This window comes from Gopherus flavomarginatus, chromosome 7 (assembly GCF_025201925.1).
Source record: "Gopherus flavomarginatus isolate rGopFla2 chromosome 7, rGopFla2.mat.asm, whole genome shotgun sequence".
In the NCBI taxonomy this organism is placed as follows: domain Eukaryota; kingdom Metazoa; phylum Chordata; order Testudines; family Testudinidae; genus Gopherus; species Gopherus flavomarginatus.
Window position 1 is genome coordinate 62,721,392 of NC_066623.1, and position 27,391 is coordinate 62,748,782.

Genomic DNA, 27,391 nt, shown 5'->3' on the forward strand with positions numbered 1-27,391 from the left:
GGGACTTGCCCTGCTCCGCACAACTCCTGGAATCAGCGGCTTGCCCCTCTCCAGCTCCTAAACATAGGGGCAGCCAGGGGGCTCCACCCACCCCAAGCGACGAGGCAGCTGTCTGCTGCCTCCGCATAGAAGCCAGAGGGGGGACATGCTGCTGGTTCTGGGAGCTGCTTGAGGTAAGCGCCCCCCGGAGCCTGTACCACTGACCCCCGCCTGTGCCCCAACCACCCTGCCCCAGCCCTGATCCCCCTCTTGCCCTCTGCACCCCTCAGTCCCAGCCAAGAGCACCCTTCTGCATCCCCGCCCCACCCCAGAGCCCACACTCCCAGCCGGAGCTCTCACCCTCTCCTGCATCCCAACCCCCAATTTTGTGAGCATTCATGGCCTGCCATACAATTTCCATACCCAGATGTGGCCCTCGGGCCAAAAAGTTTGCCCACCTCTGACCTACACTGACAGCAAAACCCTTCCCATTGGCACAGGTAGTTTCTACACTGAAGCACTACAGCGATGCAGCAGTGCTGCTGCAGCATTTTAAGTGTAGAAAAGCCCTTACATTAGCAGGTGAAGCAAATGTATATTATTGTTGTAAGTAAAAAAAAGAAGTAACAGCAACACAATGGGCATTCATTTGGATCAACTACAAGGCCAAGGAAGTATTTTAGTATTTAAAAAAAATTCCAAGTAACATCAGTGTCAGTTGTATCCATTGTTTACAGGTCTTTACAACAGAGTAGCTGCCTTTTTGATGGAATAAGAGACTTAACTGAGTTTCCTTACTTAACACTTCACAATTATTTCAAAAGAACAGAATTCTAACCTGGAAATCTGACTAGAGGTAGATAAACAGTTTATTCGTCAATTAAACATTGCAAAACAGATCAAACCTACCACAAGAGTGTCCAAGGTATCAATCAGTGTCAGTGAAAACCTATGAAATAACATTTAAACCAGATATATAATTAAAATTCGGTATGGTTTTGGTAGATATTATGTTATGATGTTATTTTTAACCCAAAAATCTTAGAAATAATGTGACGCAATCATCACAGATTGCCAGCTGATAAAAAATATGCTAGTTTTAAATGATGGATATTTAAACAGAAGGGTGTAAATATTGACCATACTTCTTTGAATAGACATTAGCAACTCCTACTGACCAGAATTGGAACTAATGAATAGTTTACACTTATGATGGTAAGAGTCATTTTGACTTCTTGTTTTTAGTTACCTTTGAAAGCTTTCTGTCATTTAAAATGTGGCTTATTAAACTTGCACAACGGCCAGGAGTCTCTTGCTCTGAAGAGCTGACAATGAACCCAGCCACACCCGTTTCAGCCATTGAATTCACTGGTGGCCTTAAGTGTGCACTGATGTATGGATGATTTCGCTAAGAAAAAAATTGTGCTATCCAAAATTATTCTAAACTCTTATCTCACTTGATGAGGTCAGTTCCATTTTTCTTGATGAAGGAATAACTACATATCAGTTAACCTCATAAGAAGAGAGGAAAAGTGGCTATAGAAATTACTAAACTGTGTTTTGTTCCCACCACCTCTCTCATTTATAATATGACACAATTCTGCATTTGTATGCATCTAGAACAGGGGTGGACAAACTTTTTGTTCTGAGGGCCATATCTGGGTGCGGAAATTGCATGCAGGGCCATGAATGTAGGGCTGGGGCAAGGGTGCAGGAGGGAATGCGGGGTGTGGGAGAGGGTGTGGTGTTCAGGAAGGGGTTTAGGGCAAGGAGTTAGGGTACAGGGGGTGCAACAGGGGGCTCAGAGCAGGGAGCTGGGATGTGGCAAGGGGCTCAGCGCAGGGAGCTGGGATGCAGGAGGGATGCGGGATGTGGCAGAGGGTTGGGATGCAGGATGTGGCAGGGAGCTCAGGGCAGGGGGTTGGGGTGCAGGCTCCAACCCGGCACTGCTTACCTTGAGCGGCTCCAGGGTGGCAGCGGTGAGTAGTGGGGCTAAGGCAGGCTCCCTGCATGCCCTGGCCCCACACTGCTCCTGGAAGCAGCCAGAACCACATCCCTGCGGCCCGTGTGTGTGGGGGCGGGAGCAGGCAGAGGGCTCTGCATGCTGCCCTTGCCTGCGGGTACCTCCTCTGAAGCTCCCATTGGCCATGGTTCACCGTTCCCGGCCAATGGGAGCTGTGTGGGGGCAGTGCCTGCAGGTGATGGCAGCACCTGGAGCCCTCTGCCCACCCCCCACCTCCCAGGGGCTGCAGGGACACAGTGCCAGCCACTTTCAGGAGCGGCGTAGGGCCAGGTCGGGCAGGGAGCCTGCCTTAGCCCCACTGCGCCACTGGGCTGGCAATCTTGCAGGCCAGATCCAAAGCCCTGATGGGCTGGATCCGGCTCACAGGCCATAGTTTGCCTACCCCGATCTAGAAAATCAAACAAGGGTTTTGAGTGTGCATCAGCTGAAGTATTAGCAGCAAAATGTGTTAAGATTTGCATGTTCATAAAAGATAATCACTGCTTCAAATACTAACTTTCCCAAGGCATCGTCTACATCCCCACGACTTGGTTCCTGACCCCGAACCCGTCCACGGCAAGTTAAAGGCATGAGTTCATCAGCTGGGTAGGCATGTTCCTGTAAGAACAAAAACCAGAAGGTAAAGAGAGTACAGTACAGTTTAATTAAATCATTAAAAAGCAGCAAAGAATCCTGTGGCACCTTATAGACTAACAGACGTTTTGAAGCACGAGCTTTCGTGGGTGAATACCCACTTCCTCAGATGCATCCGATGAAGTGGGTATTCACCCACGAAAGCTCATGCTCCAAAACGTCTGTTAGTCTATAAGGTGCCACAGGATTCTTTGCTGCTTTTACAGATCCAGACTAACACGCTACCCCTCTGATACTTAATTAAATCATTGTAACCTGTTGAAAGGAAGCAGAACTGTAGTAAATTTATGAAAATCTATGTATCATCTATCTGGCTAAACTCAAACTCAAGATAACGCTGCAGCAGCTTCCTCTTCATGTTCAGTGACTGACAACCGTTAAACCACATAGAACATACTAGCAGCCAGGCCATACAGTACAATGCCCCTTCTCCCCACCTCAGAGAAAAAATAGTTTTGGAGTATTTAATGGCATTTCTGAAATAAATGCTCAATTTGAACACTTGACGTCCATCTTCTGTTTCCTGCAACAAATGCACAGGAGACTGCATTTCTGCAGTGGAGAAGATCTACACTGTGAATCAAGCAGTCTCTTTCCTCCATTGAAGAACTGATCTATCATCCAACGCTAATGCAAAAACAGTCTGGGTGGAAGACTTGCTCATTTTACAAAAATGTGAAAATTAGCTCAATTTTACAGAAAGGAGACAAGGAAGTTCAAAGATTAAGGATAACATTTTAAAAAGCACTTAAGTGACGTAGGAGCCTAAGCTTCACTGAAAAAAATGAAAGCGATAGGTGCTTCTAAGCCACTTTTGAAAACTGGACCTAGATGCTTTGAAAATTTTACCCTTCGTGATTTGTCCAAGGCCACAGAATCAGAGAAGATGAGAAAAGAACTCAGTCAGAATATAAAACAATAAAATACAACCAAATGACTATGTGTAACAAAAGTAAACATGACAAGTTTGGAGTAGTTTTTGAAAATGATGGCCATTTCAGGAGTGAGGAGAAGGATTACTCTCCACTGCTCTAGCAAAACAGTTTTACTCTAACACAGGGGTCGGCAACCTATGGCACACGTGCCAAAGACGGCACGCGAGCCAATTTTTAATGGCACGCTGGAGCCTACCAGGACCCCAGCATGCCACTAAAAATCCTGCCCAGCCCAGCATGCTCTCCTCTGCCCTCCACTTCCCCCGCGGGGGCAGGGAGCAGAAGCATAGCTGTGCGCACAGGGTGGGCAAATGGCCACACTCTCCTGCCACGGCAAGCTGCGGGGTCCGCACTCCCGGGCCAGAGCGCGGGGCTGAGCACAGCAAGCTGCTGGCTCCTCCCCCGCCTTCTCCCCTCCCCTGGAGCCCTGCCGCCACGCGCAGTGCTCTGGGGGTCTGGGCTGTGAGCTCCCACGGGGCAGCGTTTGGCTCTACAGGGAGGCAGGCACGCTCCCTGCTCAACCGGAGGGGCGGGGCTGTGTGCTCCCGCGGAGCAGCATATCTAGCTTTGTGTGGAGCCTCATGGTAAGGGGCTCAGGGCTGGGGGGGTTGGATAAGGGGTGGGGGCAGTTAGGGGACAGGGAGCAGGGTGGGTTAGAGGTGGGGGTGGGTTGGATGGGGCATGGGAGTCCTAGGGTTTGTGAGGGGCCAGGGGGTGAATAGGGGTCACGGCAGTCAGGGGACTGGGAGCAAGGAGGGTCCTGGGGGAAAAGTTAGGGTGGGGGGGTCTCTGAAGGGGGTGGTCAGGGGATAAGGAGTGGGGGGGTTGTATGAGTTGGGAGTTCTGGGGGTCCTGTCAGGAGGCAGGGGTGTGGAAAGAGGTTGGGGCAGGCAGGGAGTTGGGGGGGGTTGGATGGGTCGGGAGTTCTGGGGGTCCTGTCAGGGGGCAGGGAGTGGTTGGACAGGCATGGGAGTCCCAGGGGTCTGGCTGGGGACAGGGCTGTGGATAAGTGTCGGGGCAGTCAGAGGACAGGTAGGAAATAGAGTCCAGTGTGGGGACAAGGAACAGGGAGGCTTAGATCGGGGGTGGGGTCTCAGGAGGGGGTAGTCAGGGGACAAGGAGCAGCGGGGTTGAAAGTTATTAGGGGGGCAGTCACCCAGCACTCTCCCCTGAGTCCTGACCCCCAACACACACACCACGCCCTCTGCCCTGAGCCCCGCACCACTACCCAGGCCCCTGCCCTGAGCCCTGTATCTTCCTCATACATACTCAGCCCTCTGCTTGACTCCTTCACCCCCCCCCCGCCACCCGCAACCATAGCCCTGACTCTGGCACCTCCACTCATACCCAGCACCCCCTCAGCCCTGACACCTACACCCCCCCCACATACCCAACCCCCATCCCTGACTCCAGCCCTCTGCCCCCAGTCCTCTGGGTCCTGGCCACCAGCCCCACACAGCCTGCTGCTGGTCTGGGGTTCTGGCTGACGGACCCTTGCCAGCCGGGGTCCTGGCCGCAGGCCCCGCTCAGCCCGCTGCCGACCTAGGTGAACAGAACCCCAGACCAGCAGCAGGCTGAGCGCGCCGGCAGCGTAAGATCAACATTTTAATTTCATTTTAAATGAAGCTTCTTAAACATTTTGAAAACCCTGTTTATTTTACAATGCAACACTAGTTTAGTTATATAATATATAGACTTACAGAGAGAGACCTTCTAAAAAAAAAAAAAAAGAATTACCGGCACACAGAACCTTAAATTAGAGTGAATAAATGAAGACTCGGTACACCGCTTCTGAAAGGTTGCCGACCCCTGCTCTAACACTACGTACCTAGCATCCTTCAGTCAGTCAGAAATATCAGCAATGTCAGCATAGTCCAATTCAGGTGCGCTGAATAAAATACCTGTTTATGGTCCCACTGAAGTCAATGCAAATTTTGTAGCTGACTTCAATGTGAGCAAAATCAAGCCTTAAGGCCCTAGTTCAGAGTTTTGGTAACTGTCAAAATAAAAGGCACTAAAGTTGGAGAGTCAGAAACTGAAATAAGAGTGATACCAGAGACTGGTGAAATATTTTGGTGTAAGACTTGATTTTTAAGTTTCTTTTTAAAATAGCTTTTCAAAATTCTATTTGCTCCTGGCTTTTTTGACAAGCACATAAAAGTGCTAGCTTTTTTCTTAGTAATCAACAGAGGAAAAGGCAAGAAAGTAAGTTTTGTACTTGGGCTAGTAAATTCAAAGCTTTTCACCAAACAGTTTTATTTTTAAACCACTACGAGAATGACACATGTAAAGAAATAAAAACATACATACAAATTTTAATTATGAACAGTGACCCGGGTTTTTTGGCAAGTTACGAGAATCACTAATAGAATTAGGAAAATAAAGCTTTATAAAGACCAAAAAATACTTAAAATAAATGTTGGGCAAGGTGTTGACTTTCTATAAGACATGTAGTATGAGGGAACAATTAGTGATGGAACATGTCTACCTCAGTTCCACTGGTTGCTGTATTATACTACCTAATTCTAATTTGAGGGTAGAAATCTAATGAGCAGCATAACAGAAGCAAATGTGCAGCAAATGAATATAGGCAGTGGAACATATTCAATATCGTTTATGAGTATGTGCTGTGACAGATTAGTGTGTCTGTTTATCCAGACACATGGGGTAAGGAAGAAAAAGTATGAGTTGTTTTTCAATTGAGGGCCTATTGTTCTTTGAAAACTCTGCTCCGATCACCACCTTCTATTCTTCCTGAGTTCAGCTACCAGAGCCAGGGTATAGCTCTCATTTTGAATATTGTACACTGTACAATTATCGTGAAAAACTGATTCATGAACTGTGAAGTAGAAGCAATTTCAAAATTAAGAGATCACTAGCTAAAAGTGTGGAGAAAGCCAATAATCAGGTAATTCTGATAAAGCTACCTTCAAGACAGACAGAAAGGAAACATTACTCACTAAAAAAAAAGTAATAGTCTACATCCTGAAGAGCAGGAAACACTCTGAAAAATGAGGGAATACAGGTTAGTTATCTAGATCTATCTAGAGATGGGTTAAGGCTATGGGCTGAAAGCTGTCCTGAGTTATACCCCCTTCCAATTCAATTGAGATCAGTGGATAAAGAGATGTATCAAGGTCAAAATTTGGCACACGAACTACATAGGTTTAAATATCTGTATGTCTTAAATTCATAAGAACATGTCCTGATTGACAAATAGGGCTGTTTGGTCTATGTCAGGAGTCCAAATTAAGAACAGCATTGTTAAATTCCACTTGAAAAAAATGCACACGGCTGCCACTGCAGTATGATTAGGATTATTTACCCAAGGGACTAACAACTGTTTTTTCACATATCCTTTTGTGAGAGTGTGAAGAAATGCTCCTAGTTATTAGACTTGTCAGTGAGGGAATAAAAAGCTACTATCTGCCCTCCCAACTGACGTATGAAAAAGTATAAAAGATAACCCACTGCATGCAAACATGAAATGTGAGCCTAATCCACTCAAGTCCAAAAACACAGAAATAGTAAATCAACAATTTTCAGCTCCATGTCTCAAAAACTGCTTTAAAAAAAAATCCACACAACTTAATTTTCTTGCTCTCACTGTCAAGGTTGAAACTCCAGTCTTTACTTCAAGTTAAACAAATACAGAATATGACTTGTTTGTTTAATGCTCTAGCATACGTGGCAAGTAAATATCCTTTTGACATTTATGCTTCCAGGATATCTGAAGTCATACTTCCTCTTAACCCAACATTTTCTTGCCACAAATGTAGAGAAGGTAGCTATTAGCTTCAAATTTACGGTAATGCAAAGTAAAGCACAAATGTCTCAGCAAGATAGGTTCTCTAATTAAAAGCAAAAAAGACAGAGCAAGGCAGATTGAAAGCCAGACATTTTTATGTAGCTGAGTTTCAAGTAACTCTAGAAATTATTTCATAGCCTACATACCTGAACATGTTTAATAAAAACCAGTTCTCACAATAGCTTCTCTTCTGTGCTTTAATACCTCTGGTATTTATAAACAGCAAAGAATCTCATTCACTGTATGCATTATCTATTTACATGTCTCATTAACTTTTAACCTCTTTGGAAGTTAAAGGGTTACTGCATAATATTGAGCCGTACAGTCAACATACTCTCAAGGGACAGTGGTTTTCCATGTGTGAGCAGGTGCAATTTACTAAAGAAAGGTCTGTGTTGTAATAAGAACACGTATATCCCCAGCAGAGAAAATACAAAGTTGAAAACAATTAAAATGTTTTTGTTAAAAAGTACATACTTTACTAAACTAAGGTATCATAAGAATGACTGGTATTTCAGGCCATGCCTACAGTACCGCTTTTGTCAGTATAACTTATGTCATTCAGGGCTGCGGAAAAAACTTTAGATGGCCTTAGATTATCAGATGTACAGTTAACAGGGTCACCTGTTTCCTCCTAAATGTTTCCCATTTCAGTGTATTGATAGTATTGTATTCTTACCAATAACTGTATTTTAAATTGAAAAATTCTACTGTTGAAATAAAAATATTTATTCTGGAACAGGACTAAACTAATAAATTAGGATATAACAAGACTGACTAAACAACAAAACAGTCTCATGTCCAAGACAACTGAAACAGACCTAAAATTGTTTTGACAACACTAAATTACAACACACACACACACACACACACACACACACACACACACCATATAAGTAGTAGCAAATGTGGACCACTTAATTTACAATTGTCTATTTAGCACCAGGTTATGTAATATGGGTCTGATGCTACAGGTTTATTTTTATTTTTTAAGTGAAATGGAACTTTTGTGAGCAAAGCAGCTGCAAAATCTACAGCAAATATAACATCACAAGGCAAATGTGAGGTTACAAAATTAATGTTAGGTCAATAAAGTGTAATCAAAAGTTATCTGCAGGAATATATAAACATTTTTATATTCACTAGCACAACCAATACATTATTAACAATTATTGTGTTCACTAGAATTTGATAACTACAGACAGGTATCTTTTCAAATGTTCTTGGTCTGTAGGTATTTTGCAACATTTTTGTTCAGAGGTCTCATGCTACCAAATAAGTCAAGGGAACATTGATTTAGTAAGAAATTTACAAGAGGAGACAAACTACATTAATAGCAGCAAGCAGGTTTACATAGAAAGGTCCTGATCCTGAAATGCAGGTTTATCTATACAGAGCCCCATTAGCTTTTAGCTTTATAGGCCAACTGTAAGGATCCAACTGGAAAAATCGGACTTTAAGACTGTATTGCAACATCTTCCTTTTAAAATATTTTTAAATTCCATAACTTAGCACTTTTTATTTTCAATTATCTTTACAAACAAACACTTAAATTCTTAGAGACTACTGCATTTCAGATCTAGGGAAAAAAAAATAATCACGCATAGGTTAAGTAACCTATCAGGAATTCCTAGCTACTGTTCCTGTGATCAAACATTACTGTCCCCCTACATTCATATTTCTCATATGCAGACACTTCAAAAGAAAATCATATAAGCTTCATATACGAACTTCAGCTTCAGTTTTCCCCCAACAGAGTTTCAGCAAGTTTTTTTAAATCTGCCAGATCGATCATAAAACTGCTGACAAATGCAAAACAAACTTTAATTTATGTGTAAGTGTAATTGAAGAAATTGGTATTTTACTTACCATGTAATTGCTATAAGCATGATCAAACATTTCTAACACTTGATTCCTAAGAAAAGGAACAAAAAAAAATTTATTGAAATAAGTATCAGTTTCATATTTCCTCTTCTGTTTGTCAAACTTTAACACAATAAAAGTACTGTAGTTTAATATCTGGAGATTAATATCAGATGCCCATAAAAATACATAACATTCACTTCATCTCTGGAACTTTGCCCAAGTAAAGCTGATGAAGTAAAACAACCAGTGGCAAGATATTTTATGGTCTGTTTGGACCTTATGAAAGAGAGGAGAATGAAACACTATCTAAAGCTAGTCCAAGAGCAGCAGGTGGTGTGCAAACTGACCCCCAACAGGCCAGTCCTGTAACACTACTGCTATTCCAATACTGGGGCTTCTTCTGAATAAAACTTCTTCAAGTCCCTACATTTACTGCGCAATGATTTGTTTCTGGGAGCGTTGCACTTGCAAAGAGAAAAGAACTTCCAATCATAAAATCCAGTTTTCCAGTGCAGTATATTTTCATTTTTTAACCACAATTATTATACTGAAAAGACCAAATAGGCTACTAGATACTTTGCTAGACACTAAAAATCATGGTCTTAGGGCATGTCTATAATATGCAGCTTTTAGCAACTGTAGCCACTGTTTGTCGACATGAGAGTGCTCTCCTGCTGACAAAAAACTTCCACCCCTCACAAGCAGCAGCAAGTGCTGTTCACACTGGTTTTTAGTCAGTAAAACTTTTACTGTTCAGGGAGATGATTTTTTTTTAACACCCCTGAATGACAAAAGTTTTGCTGATGAAGTGCCAGTGTAGACATACCCCCAGTGTAGACAAAGCCATAATAAAGACAATGGATTTATGGCTTATTACAACAATCTGCAAGTCACTAACCCCCGTTTTTGTCCTATGATTACAGGGGTGTAAACAGGCCACTTCACCTTGAATGGTCCCTTAGAATATGTGATAACTAGTTATGATAAACAATCTGTTTGGTCTTGTATTTAGCTGACACCCTGAGTTTCTTTCTTAGACCTGAAGAAGAGCTGTATTACTGGAAACCCTTTTCTCTCTCTCACCAACAGAAGCACCCACTTTGTCAATTTAAGAACCAGGCAGGAGGCACACTCATTCAGCAAAACCCCCGTACATAGTTCTGTGTTCCTTCTGCAACAGTTGATATCATCAACACCAAAAGCTATTTTACATGTTAGTGGAATCATAAGTTACCAGGTTCCATATTTTCCCTGAATTACCATCTTGGTAAGTAAAGAAAAAATGGTTTTAATATTATTTATGAATGTATATATTTGTAATGTCTAAATAGTGGTCATGATCTGAAATGTCACTATATTCAATGGCACTCACTCCTCAATAGCTGCTTCCTGTCTTAGCAAAGACTATTTTACTAATAAAAGATAGGTTTTTCCCTACTATTAGTAACACAAATACAGAGCAAGTTGGATTCTATTCTGACTTGGGCATCATCAACAGGGTTCACAAAATCTCTATTACTGTTGCAGCTGATTTAAGAGGCAAGAAGAACTCAACTAGATTTTCAAACACTCAACTGAGTTTACTGGCTTGGCAGTTAAAAAAAAATTTAACTCATCTTAACAAGTTTATTATCAACGTAGGAAAAAGAATAAACATGGACCCCAATGATGCCTTTTTCAGTCATTTCACCAATTATAACCATTTGATGGCCTCAATTCTGCAATTTAGCTGTGCAGGTGAAATCCTAGGCCCACACAGAGCACCATCCACTTCAATGTGGTGTACCCATACAGACCCAGATGCAGGATCAGAGTCAAAGCCTATAAACATTGTCCAGCAATGACTTAGCAATTAAAAGGTTTTTCTCCTTGAAATGGACTGTACTCCCAGACCATTATCTGAAGAGATCTCTGTGGAAAGTACATTCTTATCATATAAATATATATAACCTCCTATTAGCATAGGTGCTCCAACCCAGACCCCTGAGTAAATGAACACCTCTGAAAGGAAGGTGGCTTCTTTCCACCTCTGCAGCATTGCAAAAGCTGAACAAATACCTGAAGCAATCCACATTTCTGCCTGTACTGGTAGATCCTAGCTCACCAATACATATATGGTGATGGCGCATACAGAATATAACTAGTTAAACAATGCACCTAAAACGTAAACAGGCCAGGGAAAGGAGTCTAAACCATTTGGGTAGCTATGTGAGGAACACATAGCTAAGATATTTTTCAAGCCTTTGTGATGTACTCAAAGTGCTTTGAGATCTTTGAATGAAAGATCCAATGAGCACACATATTATAATTAAATACCTTTTACCTAATGATCAAATAACTGTATAATGAAACCTCTTAATGAAGCCTCACAACACCCCTGTGAAATATTACTATCTTCATTTTACAGAAGATGACAGTACGCACAAAGGAGGTAATGAAATTGTCAAGGTGACACAGGAATTATGTGGCAATAAGGATCAGAATGCAGAACTGCCTTCTAAAAAAAATCATACTCTATGCACTGGAATACATCCCTCATCACTGATGTTGTACTCTTTATCCTTTAAATAATTAGCTTTATACACACATGCAAATTGGGCTCCCTAAACAATCTACTTGATTGCTCACAGTGACTGGGCAGGGATGATCTCAATTCTTATCAATATGAAAGATGTGATCTCTTATTGCTCTAAAACCTTGACTTGTTCCAGAAACACTGTCTTAATTAGACCAGCATGTTGAACACCTAGTGAGTATGGTTTTGACCTTTGATCACTTTTACCCATAATTATATACAATGGCTGACTTGAAATTTTCATGACCACACAGATACTAGGGGTGTCAACCACGAGAGAAGGGGAGATGACCTGATAGGCAGGTAGATGTGACTGGGACTGTCATACCCAAAATTCAGGGAAGTATCAAAGTACATCTCTGAGGGGCTAGGCACCACTCTGATGCAGGCTGGGAACGTCACACAGGTCGCTAGCGGACGGTGCTGGGGATCAGCCGAGATCCATGCGTAGGCGGCGTGGGGCTCAGGCACACCCCAGTGGGAGCAGGGGGAATGGCCAGGCCCCAAGGGGGAGTGCTCCCCACGCTCAGAGGAGGGCAAGCAACAGGGTCCGCACTCCTTCCACGGGGGCAGAGGCTGAGCCCTGCAGAGGCAGCTGACAGCGCGGGGGCTGTCGCAAGGGCAGCCACAGCGGTCAGCCCTCCCGGAAAAGGGATGCCAGAGGGGACGGTGGCCACTTCCACCCGCCCCAAGGGGCAGCGACGACTGGCGCCGGTCAGGGTAAGCGCTCGCCAGCTGCGCACAACCCCGCCTCCCGCAAACCGCCGCGGCGTCTCCCCGCTTACCCGAGCCGGCGCTTTTCCTCCCTGCTCATGGCTCCAGCGCCCGGGGCGGCTGCCAGCACCGAAGAGGCGGAGAGAAGGCCCAGGGCCAGCAGCTTCCATCTGCCCCAGCGGGCTGCGGGGTCCCCGCTCCCCCCCTCACCACTAGCAGCTCCGCTCATGGCAGCATCTGCCCGCCGCCCCGCTAGGCCCGGCTCAGCCCCATCCTCGCCGCTCGCAGCCCGCCCCTCTCCCTGGCGGCGGCGGCTGCCGCTCTCAGCGCCGCCGATGCGCAAACGGAAAGGACCGGCCCTTCGCTTTCCTGTGGCGTAGCCAAGGAAACAATCTCTTCCGCGGCTTCCGGGTTCAGCCCGTCACATGGCGTCGCTGTGGACCAATCGGAGCCAAAGGGGTTGGAGGGGGAGGGCGTCCGTTTGTGGCACGTGATTCCGGTGAAAGACTTTAGTGGAGTGAGACGTGGACAAAAGGAGGGGTCGGCTATTGGCTCGGGAGATGGCGCGCGGGGACTGCAAGTTCCAGCATGCAACGCTCCACCCCGAGCTAGTCGCTAAATTCTGGAGGGAGCACAGCCTTCTGGGAGCTGTAGTCTGGATGAGTCTGAGCCGCAAGGTTCCTCTGCACGCTGGGACCGACAGTTCGTGAGTTGCCCTGAAAGGACGTTATATAAAGGGCCTTACTTATAGACAATGAGAGGAGTATAGTCCTACAAGCCAATGCAGTGGCTTGGGAGCGCTTCTTGCTGGCTCTAAAGCCCCCCTCATCCTGCTGCATGTAAGAACTCAGTATGAGGCAAATGTCTTGTTTCTCAGCATTCACCCCACACAGGAGCATTTACTGCCTAAGCGAAGGGGGATTTCCCACTATCGCAATTTTGGCAGCAGTGTCATGCTGTTTGGCGATTTTCTAAAAGCCCCAGATGCTGGACTCGTGGTTATGTGAGAACCACAGCTTTCATTTAAACAAAAAAGTTTGCAGCATTCAGCACAAGCTTGAAACCAGCATCTGCATGTAGCTCCAAAGACTCAGAAATTAAAAGGCAAATATAGACCTTCCACCCAAGTTTCTCCCAACCCCCCAGCAAAAAAAAAAAATGATTTTTGAGGCCTGACTTTTTTAAAACTTGAGACTAGCCCTACTGGGAAATGATTTTGCCATGAATAAAACAGTGAAGAGTGTCTTACGCAGTTGTCCTATATTTTCTTGAAGCCTGTGCAGATGCTGCCCAGCATTAGCATTGAATGTGATCTTGAGCAAATCACATCAGTGCCTCAGATTCTAGGGCGACCACCTCTGATGACTAGAAATAATGGAAAATCACATGAAAAATACAGGACAATGCTTTAAGGGATGTTTTAGGGAAACTCCATTTCTCCCTTAGTATATCATGTATTTCTCTCTCAAGCGTATGTTTCTACTGTCCTGAAGTATACAATGGAATTATCATAAACTTCAATTTAATGTTTAAAATGGTACTAATGACCAGTTTTGATACATTTCAATACATTTTAAACCAATTTATAAAACTCTTTACATGCACAATGGATATTTACTTAATTTGAAGTGCAACCTTAAAAAAATGTAGTAGGTTTCTGCAACCCAAGTCTGTTTACACAAGGAAAATATTCTTTCTACTGCTGCATTTGAGGTAGGACTGAACATATGCTTTCCATCAGTGTTAAGAAATTGGGAGGAAGAGGAGCTGGATACCATGTTTCAAAGCTCCACCTTTTCCCCTACACACAGTACCATCCTTGCAATAAAGCATATTGGTGTCCATTTATGGCAAGCATTTTCTGTTTACTTAGCCATTGAGCCTTTACCTTTCCAGAAATTTTCTAAAGTGTTCCCAGCATTTCCTTACTTGTGTTACAAGTGCATATAAGAATAGTTTTTAAAAGTGCAAAAACAGAGGGCTAGGTAGAAAAACTTCTGAATGTTTTAACAGGCAAAGTCTCAAACACAAAGCCACATCCTTGATTTTCATTTTAGATGTGCAATTCAATGCAGTCTTAGAACACAAAAGGAGAACCTTTTGTTAAAAGGACTAGGTTTCTTCAGGTTGATTTCTACGCTGAAAACAAGATTTAATCAACAGTTTCATTCTTCAAGTACTGCTCTGCAACGCCTTCCTTTACTCATACAACAAATCAATGAAATAAGAGATGGTCCTTTGAAATAAGGGATGTATGGTCATCCCCAGCCATTCAGATTTTTGTGACAACAGAGATGAAACCCAGATGCTCCCACTACCAAAGCATAGGCCACTGCCACTACAGCTAAAGGCAGGGGGTTGATGTAATGAGAAGCTAGAGGCAAAGATATCTCCCCTCTCTCCAGCTTGGTTGAGTACTGCTCCCTCTACCATCTTGGTTGGTGTTAAGACTGTTGCAGTCTACATTAACCACTGGCTGAAGAGGAATCTCTTTTTGGTGTCAACAGTATAGAGCCCATGACACCAAATTAAGCACTTCTGATTGTATCCAGTAGAGGTATGTAGCCAACAAATACTAGCCAGTAATCTACAGCACAACTATAATTGTAATGTTACATCAATTAGATGCATTATAGTCCTGGAGGGCCATAGCTGCCTCTTTTCTTTTGACTGACAGTCAATTTTGACAAAGGTATTTCTCACCTTGCAGCCTATATTAAAATAAACCTAGAAATCTCTTTTGAGGGGGAAGACGGGGTGATGAAGCAGAACAGCATCACAACACTACAATGCTGAGAACCTGCCCCAGAGGACAATACCTAAAAATTGGCAGCCTTATGGCTCCTGGCAAATTACAGTAAAGGCCTAAATTGGGCAGTCTGAAAGAAAGTATGGCTAAGTTATTCAGGCTACTTTCATTGTTTAGGCATTTGGCAATCGTTATATATAAATTTACTATAATTTTTTTGCTATGTGGGTAGGGTCAACTCTGCCATACCAAAGGAACAGGAAGTGGCTGTGGGTGGCAAGCTGTTGAGTGTATACGTGGCATTATACATTAAATCTGTGGGGCATGAGGTAAGTATGGCTGCTTTGACAAAGTTACATTGGAGAACAATACTGAGTCAAAAAAGATTTAGTTTTTTCTTTACATTTCAATTGATGTTGAATTTGCCAGCCAGGAGAGACAGAGAAAGGTGAGAGCACAAGTGAGCATCTGGTCAGTTCATCTTGAAATAGTGCAGCAATCACATCTTTAAAATAAAAATTAAGTCGCCAAGAAGACAATGTGTGCAATTATTACACTTGCTTAGAATGCAAAAAGGAAGTGCTCCATAAAACATTTAAACATACTCCATTTAAATCAATTCTGACTATATTGCACATTCTGTATGGCTGTATTGTATTGACATGCATGAGTGGAAGATTATCTTCTTCAGGAACTCTTCAGGTTTTGTTGCTTTTTAAAACAACATCCTTCCTGTACAAATGTTGATGCACAGGACAGAAACCAGTCTTTTCCATTCCTCTCTGTCATTTACTGCTGCTTCCATTTTGTTCTATGGAGTTGAGATTGATTCTTCTGCCCTCCCTCCTAGCTTTCTCAACGGTGTCCTCGTTTCCTCACATTAGTTGGTTTCCACTTTACAAGTTCATGTGGGAGTCTGCGTGATGGCATCTGGAGTACCAGTTGCTGCTTATTCCCTACCCAAATTGCCAGTCCCTCCATGTTGGTGACATCCTGGCTTGTCTATTATTTGTATTACTGTAGCACCTTGAAGCTCTAGTCCTAGATCAGGACTCTATTGTATTAGGCACTGTACGAACACAAAACTATGGAAATACTTATAATGTCACCTGATTTGTGACTTTAAATCAAAACCTCGTTACTTCAAATGCCCTGAATAGCAAAAAATAGGGTAAAGGAACTGAAAATATGACTTAAAACATTTTAGTTAGAAACAATTCCAACTCTAATTTTAAAAAAATATAAACAAAAATATTTTTCTATGGGACATTAGCTTGTTGCATTTAACAGTGGATTTAAAAAGAATTATTTGAATGGTTGTAAACAGCCTGGAGAAGAAAGGCTGTCTCCCAGCACTGATATTGGTCCCAGCTTTTCTGTTGTAATTTAAACAGTAAAGCCACAGTGCTACAATGGACATTTTTCTCTCTTATTCTCACCAGTGTCCAGAGTTCAAGTACATGGACTCACGGCCTGGGTTTATGACAAATGGAAGTGAATTCAGAATTTCAGCACTTTAAGAAACTGTTTTTTAAGCCTAACAGTTAAACAGACAACATCTATTCTAGAGACAGCATCACCCAGGAGCATCAGAGCTTAAATCTACAGCTGGCACTAATCTGAGATTGTTCTCTAGTGACCGCTCTGATAAAAATATGGACCAGCATGAATGAGATCTGAAGTAAACTGCATCTGGTATTTCCCACAAGTATAAAATTCACTTAAAAAACCCACCTCTGACATCCAGCAATGAAAGGGATGACCATATTTTATTTAGTTATAAGCACTTTACAAAGTTATAAGCAAGTTATAATGTGTTTCTTGTTTTGTCTACTCAAGCTGGTAGCCAATAGAAATACAATAATAATAACAACAACAATACTTAATACATATATAGCTCTTTCCCTCTTCAATGCACTTTAGAACTCTTAACCAATTAATTCTTACACCCCCAATTTATGAGGTAAAGGAATAAGTCTTATTAGCCATACTTTAAGAAAATTCAATCTGGATAATGTTTCTGGAAATGCTAAGAAAATTGCAAAAAAAAAATTATGAATAATCAATAAACTATTTCTATTGATTAAAGGTCCAAAGCAACCTTCCAATGATGGAAATACCAGGGGACAGATCCTTGACACCATAGTCTGCTTTGTGCTGCTCCATTCAGAATAAAGCAAATACATTTAATGTTCCAAGACTATGTTGAGTTGAGGTATGCAACTGTTTATCCTTAATCTTAGTACATAGGAAACCAAGAAAAATGTAAATAAAAACACAGAACAAACACCTACTGATATGAATAACTTGAATTCAAAACTGTAGAACAAAATATAATATACGAGATGAGTCTTCTCAGTTCTCCCTATTCTACTTACAAAAAAACCAACCACACTAAACATTTGTAGTCAACACTGAATTACCAGATGTGTACAGAAAAGTATTGCCCCAAATCTAATGTGAATGATTAAATATTACTTTAATCATTCACTGTAATGTGAATGATTCAATATTACTTTAGAGGAGAACATTTATGTTAAATTCTCTTTTGTTCTGTACATATAGAACAAGGATCGGCAACCTTTCATAAGTGGTATGCCGAGTCTTCATTTATTCACTCTAATTTAAGATTTCGCGTGCCAGTAATACATTTTAACAGTTTTAGAAGGTCTCTTTCTATAAGTCCACAATATATAATTAAACTATTGTTGTATGTAAAGTAAATAAGGTTTATAAAATGTTTAAGAAGCTTAATTTAAAATTAAATTAAAATGCAGAGCCCCCACACATGCCATAGGTTGCCTACCCCGATACAGAAAATACATCAAAAGAATTTCATTTCTAAATAGCTTTAGTTGTAAAATGCAGTCTTGTATGTAGGAGATAATTGCTACCATCCTGCTATTCTTCTATCACACAGAATTCCATACTGAAAATATGTCCTTCCACCAAAGAAATGGTTACAAGAGACATGAAGTGATTAACTGTCAAGCACAGTTGAAATCACTCCTTAATGTTCACTATCAATTAAAAAATATATATATCAGGAATGATCTATAAGACAGTTAGTTGACAGTTGGTTGTGTGAGACTTTAGTATGAACATTTCTGCATCAAACAAATATTCATGATCAGTCCTCCCCACCAAAAATCTTGTATTTTACTTTATTCCTATAATTATGATATATGAATACACCTTGTAGTAGCATTTATTTCACAACAGCAACCTTCCACTTGATCAAGTTAACCAATATCACGGCATTTCCAAACAGATGTTTGTCTGTTCATATAGTGTCACTTCCCTGTTAGTATTGTATAACAGTTTGATTGTCTCATGCTATGGACCTTACAAAATTTCCTACAGTTAAATGCCAACAATACTGAGGTTATGCTGTCAGATCTTTATTATCTCTTGAAAAGGACATTACTTTCCAGTATTATTCTTTATGGGTCCAATTCTGAAACCTTTACTCACACTAAATTGTACTTATTCCCTGGGACAAACTTTTAAAGGTATCTCAAACCAACCTCTAAAATTGCAGATACAATTTTAATGCTCAATTTACTAAAACTCCATTTTTCACTTCTATGATTTTCTGTGCATTGCCAATTTTTGAAGCTGCTTTTGAAAATATGACCAGTTTGTCTCCCAAAACCTAAGCACAACTGGCTATTCCTTAGCTACTTTCCCTTCCATTGCATCAAGAAATTGGAGAGTAAATAGTATGATTATGGTATATGGGACTTTTCATACTTCATTCTGATTTCCCATGCTTTTGAGATTTGGTGATACAGTCTTATGCGTATAGCAGTACTGCAGTTCAGAACTTAGAATTTTGGATTGTAGGTGAATGTACTGTATACTAGGAAGTGCAGTAGGTAGGTGCTGCATAAGGGTGCTAGCTGGTTTTATTGTAAATATTCTCATTAGATTCAAAAAAAGAAAAGAAAGAAAATAGCTGTAAAGTGCTCTGAAAGGCTGTGTAACCCAGAAGTGCAGAGTGGGATTGAGAAACCTGCTCCCAGTGTTTTCTCAGTTTTAAATATAGCAAAAAAAATCAGAACATTTCATTGTCTTAATCTATGTCAAAACTTTAAAATACTTAAGTAATCAGTCGGATTGGAAAATTCAAAGTTTACATGCAATTTGGCTGCTGAACAACCTACTAATTATTTGTTTCCTGTTTAATTACTTGAGAGATTTAAACATTTTCCTTCTAACACACTGAATGCAGATCCTAAATGAATTCATTTAATAACACTTTGATTGACTAATTTCAGCTAAGAGCCGTTGTAATATTGCCAATCCCAACCATTCGAAAAACATGAGTAGGCCCCCCAAAAAACATAAAGTTATCTTAAAATTTGTGAGATTTAAAAATAAATTTTTGGTTCTTTTTATTTGCCTTGAGGTGTTCAAGCATTTAGGGAGTCATGCTTTCAAGCTTTTCTCCACAAGGACTAGAAATTAACCTTTCTTTTTTTTTTTTTAATAAAAGCTGAAATTTGCAGGTAATAACCTGATTCCAGCAACTGGGCCTGTAACAAAACCCTCCAAGTACTGCAAAACTTGTGATAAAACTGCAAGAATTGGCAACACTGCATTTAGGCCCATTCCTGCAGTCTTTACTCATGTGAATATTCCTGAATTCAGGAGAACTGCTGGAGAGAGTAATGGCTGCAGGATTGGGCTGTATATTTCTGAAGAACACTTTTTACTCTTCAGAGTGCTGCTCTGTACAACTCTCCTCACTGTTTTCTTGTGTGACAGTTTCACTTCCTGCTGAGCTTGTGATTTCAGCACATAGAGAAGGTGCACCTGCTGGCTGACACTCATCACTTGCAGTAACAGTAAAGCTTTCAGATTTAATATCCACTGTAACCTCTGCCGTGCTAAGCTCATCTTCCTCTAGCACTAGTGAAACCTGAAAATCATCAGTTGTTTCTATTCTTAAGTTTTCAATACTCAGAATGGGTACTTGTGTTGCATCAGGACTTTCAGCAGAACACCCAGGAAAGCTCTCAGCCTCTGTTTCCACTGGGACAGCATGAATGTGATCTTCACCTGCTTCCTCCAGATCAGATCTTCTGTCTCCAACTATGCTTTCTGTGTGTGCCTCTGGTTGCAATTTGTCATGAAGACCTTTGCAGCTTTCCAGACCAGTATACCAAACACTTTGGTTAGTCTCCATTTCTGCCTTTGACTCTTGAGACACATCCAGTTTTTCAGAGACCTCCAAACATTCTGCTTGAGTCGCATGGTTGCCTGCCTCTGAAAAGATCATTAAATTCATATCGCCTGTACCAAAACTGGTAGGAGGTGGCTGCTCCACCTTGAGCTCAGAATGTTCTACTTCTTTATTCACTACCTGGTCTGTTGTACCGGTTTCTGCATTAGTTTTGCTGTTTTCATCACTCTCTTCACCATGTTCTTGCCACTTCGAAATTTCATATTCATTTGCCACTTCCTTTTTGTTCTCAGATGGAGCAACTGCTGGTAATTCAATTGTCACCATCAGCAAGCTTCTGATCTCATTCACAGTACCAGGGACTGTAAGACTTCTCTCCTCTTCTTGTACCTTATTTTCTTTTTCAATGTTTCCTCCAAACTCTGTCTCCACCGCATTTTCATTCTGGGAAGTTAACATTTCCTCCACATCCTTTTCTTCATTAGGAGTAAAAGGATGAGATACCGGTTTGTCAGTGATGTCTGTAATGATCACCTTTTCTCTACTAATTGCAGGATTGCTAGACACATTGACATAAACTGCTTCTTCATTGTCTGATGGCTTTGCAGCATCATGACACTTCTCCTGGATCATTTTTTCTGACACAACAAGAAGTTCATTACTTTGAGTTTCAGTATCTGATGTTTCTGTTAAAGTGGTGGACAGTAGCTTAGCAGGACTGGCTTGTGCTGATCCTGAAGGGGTCTTCAAGTCAGTTAAACTGGACACACTTTCATAAGGCAAGTTTACGTTGTCCTCAAAAAGGTTGTGTTTCTTCAGAATGGCAGCTTCTTTTATTACTAAGTAGGACAAAAAGATCAAATGGATCTAAAAAAACTGACATTTTAAGAACACTCAAAATAAAAATACTCCTTTACTATGTTTCTAATATCATGGATTATTAACAAGGCCTAATTTTAATTATCTGTGCTTTTTTTCATTTCACTCAGCTTGGACAATGGAACGTTAATAGTAAGTTACACTTCCCATTTCTCATGCACTAACAGACTGCTTCTATTTGGGTTCACAACACTATAGGAGGATATTTAAATCTAGAACTAGAGAGCTATTTTAATTGAATATCATAAATATTTCTATTCATTATTTTAAATCGCAAAACCTAAATTTTGGGCTAGAAGTACTCCATACTCCTTACCTGACAAGATTGTGAAGGCTAGGACTATAACAGTGTTTAAAAGAGAACTGGATAAATTCATGGTGATTAAGTCCATAAATGGCTATTAGCCAGGATGGGTGAGGAATGGTGTCCCTAGCCTCCATTTGTCAGAGGATGGAGATGGATGGCAGGAGAGAGATTACTTGATCATTGCCTGTTAGGTTCACTCCCTCTGGGGCACCTGGCATTGGCCACTGTCGGTAGACAGATACTGGGCTAGATGGACCTTTGGTCTGACCTGGTACGGCTGTTCTTATGTTCTTAAGTCCAACCAGAAAACCATTTAGAACTTGTGGAATACAGCAACTTCTCTATTATCACCTGTACATATTGACTGAGAACTTTCTCGTTGTCCGATGCCCACATAGATAAATCTTTGGAGACTGCTATTCTTAGTACCAGTGACCTATTGGCAATTATATTTTGGCAACATACTTCATTCTCAGAAATTCAGTCTGAATGTCATTAGATGTAATCAATTATTTGAAAGTTCAGGGCTTTGAGAGTGGCTTTGCTTCTTGGACCATTGGAACCAAAGTATCTTGGAGGAAACATGATTTGCATTAGAAAAAGGCTTGAACCACACTATGGATTTGAATATCCCAAGCTTTGGGGAAGTTCAGATCTGAATCCAAACTTCATGGCTTGCCTCATCTCTTTAGTGGGGTGAATCAAAACTCTTAGACTCTTAACACTTCCAGCCTCTGCGAAAATTGGGACCTGGAGCTGAATAAGGCAGCTCCGATCTATCACTAGCTCTGAAATAAGACCTCACAGACCCCATTCTAAACATTGTTACTATTACCTCAGAAGCATTCCTACCTTTTAGGGTTTCATCAAGCAATGTCTGAAATAAAATCTCTTCATAGACATTCTCTACTTGTATCACTCTGGTGTAATCAGCAAAGATGTACTGTTCATATTTCTGCAACTCCTGTGCAGAGACACAAAGAAGGAATAAAAGTATAAAAATGTGGCAGTCTGGGGTCCTCAAGGGTTCCTCAGTCCAGAAAAGAACCTGCCAGCTCCTATGTGAGAGATCTTTTCATGACGACTGCTCTCCAGGTCTAAATGAGCTACATATGTTTACAGTATTTTTCACATTTACCACGAATTTTTATATTGCATCACCTTAAGCACTCTAAATAAATAATTCTTATATTCTAAATAATGCAGAAAGTGAGGAAGCGACTGAGTCTATGCCTGTCTTCTGAGGCAAATTCATCCTCATCAGGGTATTGGGATACTCCGGCATTTGTTACTGGGATATAGCACCTGTAGCTCAGTGGTTCATATACAGCTCAGCCAGGCATGGGCGGCGAGTTATATACCCATGTGGTGCCTGGGCACCAGCAATATTCAGAGCCCAGGGGCCCAGCTCCACCAATGTTTGGGACCTGGTCTCTCCACCGGCCCCACCTGCCGCCCCCTCACACCACCCCTGAATGTCCCCTGGCCCCCCCTTGCTGGCCCCATGCATGGGCCCCAGAGGGAGCAGTCCTGCCTCTTCCGTGCAGCTCCATGCTGCCTCTGTGCAGCAACTGCTGCCGCAGGGTCCTAGTCCCCCCCATATAAACGCCATATCGTCCTCCTCTCTGGCCCCTGTCTCGAAGCAGCCTGCCTGCACCCCAGAGCCCATACCCGCAGCCAGAACTTTCACCCCCCCACCGCACCCTCAACCCTCTACCCTAGCTCTGAGCCCAACACCCCAAACACCTTATCCCCAGTTCTAGCCAGAGCCCTCATCTCCCTGCACCCTAACCCTCTACCCTAGCCTTGAGCCCCTCCAGCACCCCAAACCCATCATCTCCAGCCCCAGCCAGAGCCCTCACACCCCACACTCCTACTCTCACCCTGAGCCCCTCCCACACCCCTCATTCCCATCCCCAGACAGAGCCCTCATCCCCCTGCACCCTAACCGTCTGCTCCAACCCTGAGCCCCCTCCTGCATCATGAACCCCTCATCCCAAGCCCCACTGACACAGCCCTCACCCCACACCCCAACCCTCTGCCATAGCCCTGAGCCCCCTCCCATACCCCAAACTTCTCATCCCCAGCCCCAAACAGAGCCCTCACCTCCTACACCCCTACCCTCCCCCCGAGCCCCTCCCACACCCCAAACCTCTCACCCCAGCCCCATCCCAAACCCAGCCCCACCCCTGCACCCTCTCCCTCCCCCAAACTCCCTCCCAGAGCCTGCACCCCCTCCCTCCACACCCCCTCCCATCCCCAAACTCCCAGCACCTGCACTCTGCACCCCTCCTGCACCCCAGACCTCCTCCCCCACCCAAACTCCCTCCCAGATCCTTGGGCAGGTGGGGGGCAGAGTTTGGTGGGGGCAGAGTTTGGGCAGGTTCTGGGTGCCACCAAAATTTCTACAAACCTGCCGCCCATGCAGCTAGGTAGCAACTGAGTCGTTACTAAGATTAAGATTTTATCATGGTTATTTTTAGTAAAAATCACAGACAGGTCACAGGCAACAAACAAAAAAATTCATGGAGGCCCATGACCTGTCCCTGACTTTTACTAAACGTAACTGTGACAAAATGGGGCTGAGCCCCAGCCCTGCTGCAGGAAGAGAGAGGGTACAGCACCTGCCTCCACGGTGGCTAGGAGCTCTGGGGTTCCTCTGGCATCAGAAATAGCTGGGAGCCTGTGGCAGCTCAGAGCTCTGGGGTCCCCCCACTGCGGCTGGCAGCTGCAGGGGCACCCGCCACCCATGGCAGCTCAGACCTCCAGGGCCCCCATCAGCTGTGACAGCTCCAGCCCCATCACTCCAGGGCTGAAACGGAGAATGTCATGGAAGTCACAGATTCAGCGACTTCCATGACCTCCATGAGATAATCTTAGCCTTAGTCATTATCACTGGATGGCTATTTGGTGGTTTATGTGAAGGGAGTCTAGAGGCCTCCGTCAAGTTCTTAGGAACGCATCTGCATCATGAAAACCACCATCTCAAATGGTCTTAATAGACATCCTTGTTGGCTTACCAGCAGAGAGGTATGTGAACTATATTACTCTCCACTCCTAGAGCTGAGTACATGGAGGTACACTAGCAGAGTGACTGCAGGGAAAGTTTGCTCCACTACTGCCTTCCCTATCCCTGTTCAGTGGAGAAAATGAGAGGACTCCATTCTCCAGAATATTAAATGTGATAAAAGTTTTTTATTTCATGCTTTATCTACAAATAAATACCATGTCCTGGATATATTGCCAATTGTCCACAAATAGTAAAAAGACAATTAGATTTGTGGATCTGAAAAGAAATAGAGAGGCATAGCCTGCAATGTACACGAGTGCTTTTGAATATATTGAAAAGTCATGAATTTTAATGGTCAGATGATTCACATTCACAGACATACGAATATAACATGCTAAAATTCATTTAACACTGACAGCTTATCCACTATAATTTCTTGCATCTGTTATGTTTCACACATTATTTCTGCCATACGTTCTCACAGAAAAGATACTGGTTATTCCTAAATCATCCCATGTGACAAATGAATACATGGCAGTACAATTTAGAATTCTGAAATGTATTGGTGCCCTAAACAGCTCCAAATCTATTTCTTCTTATTCCTTTTAACTATAGAAAGAACAATTCTGGTTTGAGACTGTTGACCATTTCAGACTGGTAATTCTGTGGTGCAAGACACAGAAAGCATGCAGCCCACTTGTGCTCCCAACCAAATCAGAGAGGACTTTGTTTTTATTTGCGGGTGGGGGTGAGGAAAAGAAATCTGAGACAGCCACACTGGGTTATGTCTACACTAGAGTTTTATACCTCATGTTAATTGATTAAACATACTAAGTAAAAAAGACTAATGAGGAGATATGTTTGTTTCGTGTTTATTTATCCAATCGATAAACAGCAAAGATTTGTTGCCTGGAACAAACATGAGAGAAGTATCCACAGTAAGCTTGACAAATGTTTTAAGCACCCCTTGTTAGGTGGCAATCAATTAATATGAGATACAAAAGTCTAGTGAAGATAAGCCCAAATAGTCATATATCTGCTCAACTCCTCCCACTTCCCTTCCCCTACATGGCAGTTGGTGTTGAAGGTAATTAACAGGGAAAAAGAAGTGAGCATGCACACTGCTCCTCCAGTGTCCTACTGCAAGGAACAGACTTTCAGCTCAGTGGCCTCCCAGAAATGCTGTAGAACATGAAGATGGAACTACAGGCTCATAACTTAGAACCTTAGCTGTCAGCCAGAGAGAGAAGATCAGTTTGATGGTGTCAGATATCTGCCCTGACCTTGTAATCAGATTTTCTGGGGGAGCACCTCCCCCAGAGACTGCCCAGTGTCTCCCTGCCAGACAAAAACAAAACAAAACAGAACAAAACAAAACAAACCGCATAAAGACCCTGGTCCCTTCCTATCTCTCCATAAACTGCTGGGGCAGCATGAGGGTTATTGCAGCCCTAGGGATGGAATAATTCCCATTTACCCCCACTGCATAGAAGAGGTGATCGGGATTTGCATAGGGCTGCCAAAAGATTTTAGAAGGGAACTTATTTATTTGAATTCTCTCCCCACCCCAAATTAGATCCACATCCATTATTGTTTCACCACAGATGCCCCAAACTAACCACCCTCAGGATCACATTGGCCCTGTGACCAACCATTTTACATGACCATCTGTAGCTAATTTGCTTTAGGTGGCTTAGGATATAGCCATCAGTGTGCTAATTCCACCTTCCTTTTAATTTTATTCCAGTATGGAGCCATAAAGTTACCTACTGGTTTGCAAGCTGAAGCCAGTGTCTTCTGCATTGTGGGCAATGTGATCTGTACTAATGCTTCCTGAAATATTTTCTTCCGTATAGTACTGCTGTCGTAATCATATTGCTGTCAAAACAGACAAAAGTAAAAACACAGTTAGAACAATTAATCATTCATACAAGTAGTTTGTTCCCATTGGCCTGTTCCTGCTGGCGGGCAACACAAAGAATATGAATTGGTGTCTTTAAATCAAGGTTTGAGGACTTCAGAAATTCTGCCAGAAGTTGTGGACCTATTAAAGGAGTGGGTAGATGAGGTTCTGTGGCCTGCAAAGTGCAGGAGGTCAGACTAGATGATCATGATGGTCCCTTCTGGCCTTAAAGTCTGAGAATTCAGGTGAGCATTCTCCATGAGAACTGCCTCTCTCATGGTATTTCAGCGCTTCTACTTCTGGGACCAGTTAGAATTTTGGAGGCAGATCCTCTAAATTGTCATAATTGTCATTTACACCAGTTGAGGATCTGTCCCTAAAAGTGCAGTATTGCAGGCAAATGAAGTGTGCCATAAATATTTTTTTTAAATATTAGCCCAATTATTTTGAGCCTCAAAAAATGTTCAAGTTTGGGCCAAATTTTATCCATATGGTTTATCCATAGGTACTTGAATACCATGAGACTAGAGAACGGCACGGTCCAATGATTTGAGTATAGAATTATTATTTGAAGTCATCACACCACTTAGGAAGGACCTAATTCTACACTGCGTTGCACCTGGAGTAATCATTTGCACTTTTGCAAAACACTACTAAATTAGCGTTCTCCACTCCCTTACATCAGAGGTAGCATTTTACACTAATTTTGCACAGGGATAGATAAGGTGCAAGGCAGTTAAGAATATGGCCAATCATTCCAGTCACTGAAGACAAGTGGATGCATTGAAATATTTCCCATTAGATGGTATGAAACACATTTCT

The 27,391-nt window shown here is 42.5% G+C and overlaps 2 protein-coding genes across 8 annotated transcripts in view; both read right to left on the bottom strand.

Annotated features, from left to right (window-relative positions):
* Window positions 1–12,827, bottom strand: part of EDEM3 (ER degradation enhancing alpha-mannosidase like protein 3) — a 46,850-nt gene extending 34,023 nt beyond the window's left edge. For 6 of the 7 annotated variants that reach the window (XR_007775372.1, XR_007775371.1, XM_050961395.1 and 3 more), the window contains exons 1-4: window positions 12,605–12,827; window positions 9,248–9,293; window positions 2,499–2,599; window positions 889–928 (exon numbers count right to left, since the gene is read on the bottom strand). Coding sequence is in view for 4 of the 7 variants with exons in the window: in XM_050961395.1 (XP_050817352.1) it covers window positions 889–928; window positions 2,499–2,599; window positions 9,248–9,293; window positions 12,605–12,762 (345 nt within the window). In the remaining 3 variants the exon portion in view is untranslated. The remainder of the gene's footprint in view (window positions 1–888; window positions 929–2,498; window positions 2,600–9,247; window positions 9,294–12,604) is intronic. The other variant, XM_050961396.1, reaches the window with a different exon arrangement.
* Window positions 12,828–17,032: 4,205 nt separating this feature from the next.
* Window positions 17,033–27,391, bottom strand: part of NIBAN1 (niban apoptosis regulator 1) — a 118,596-nt gene continuing 108,237 nt past the window's right edge. Inside the window, exons 12-14 of the mRNA XM_050961387.1 lie at window positions 26,437–26,544; window positions 22,509–22,620; window positions 17,033–21,309 (exon numbers count right to left, since the gene is read on the bottom strand). Of these exons, the coding sequence (XP_050817344.1) occupies window positions 19,997–21,309; window positions 22,509–22,620; window positions 26,437–26,544 (1,533 nt within the window). The 3' untranslated portion in view covers window positions 17,033–19,996. The remainder of the gene's footprint in view (window positions 21,310–22,508; window positions 22,621–26,436; window positions 26,545–27,391) is intronic.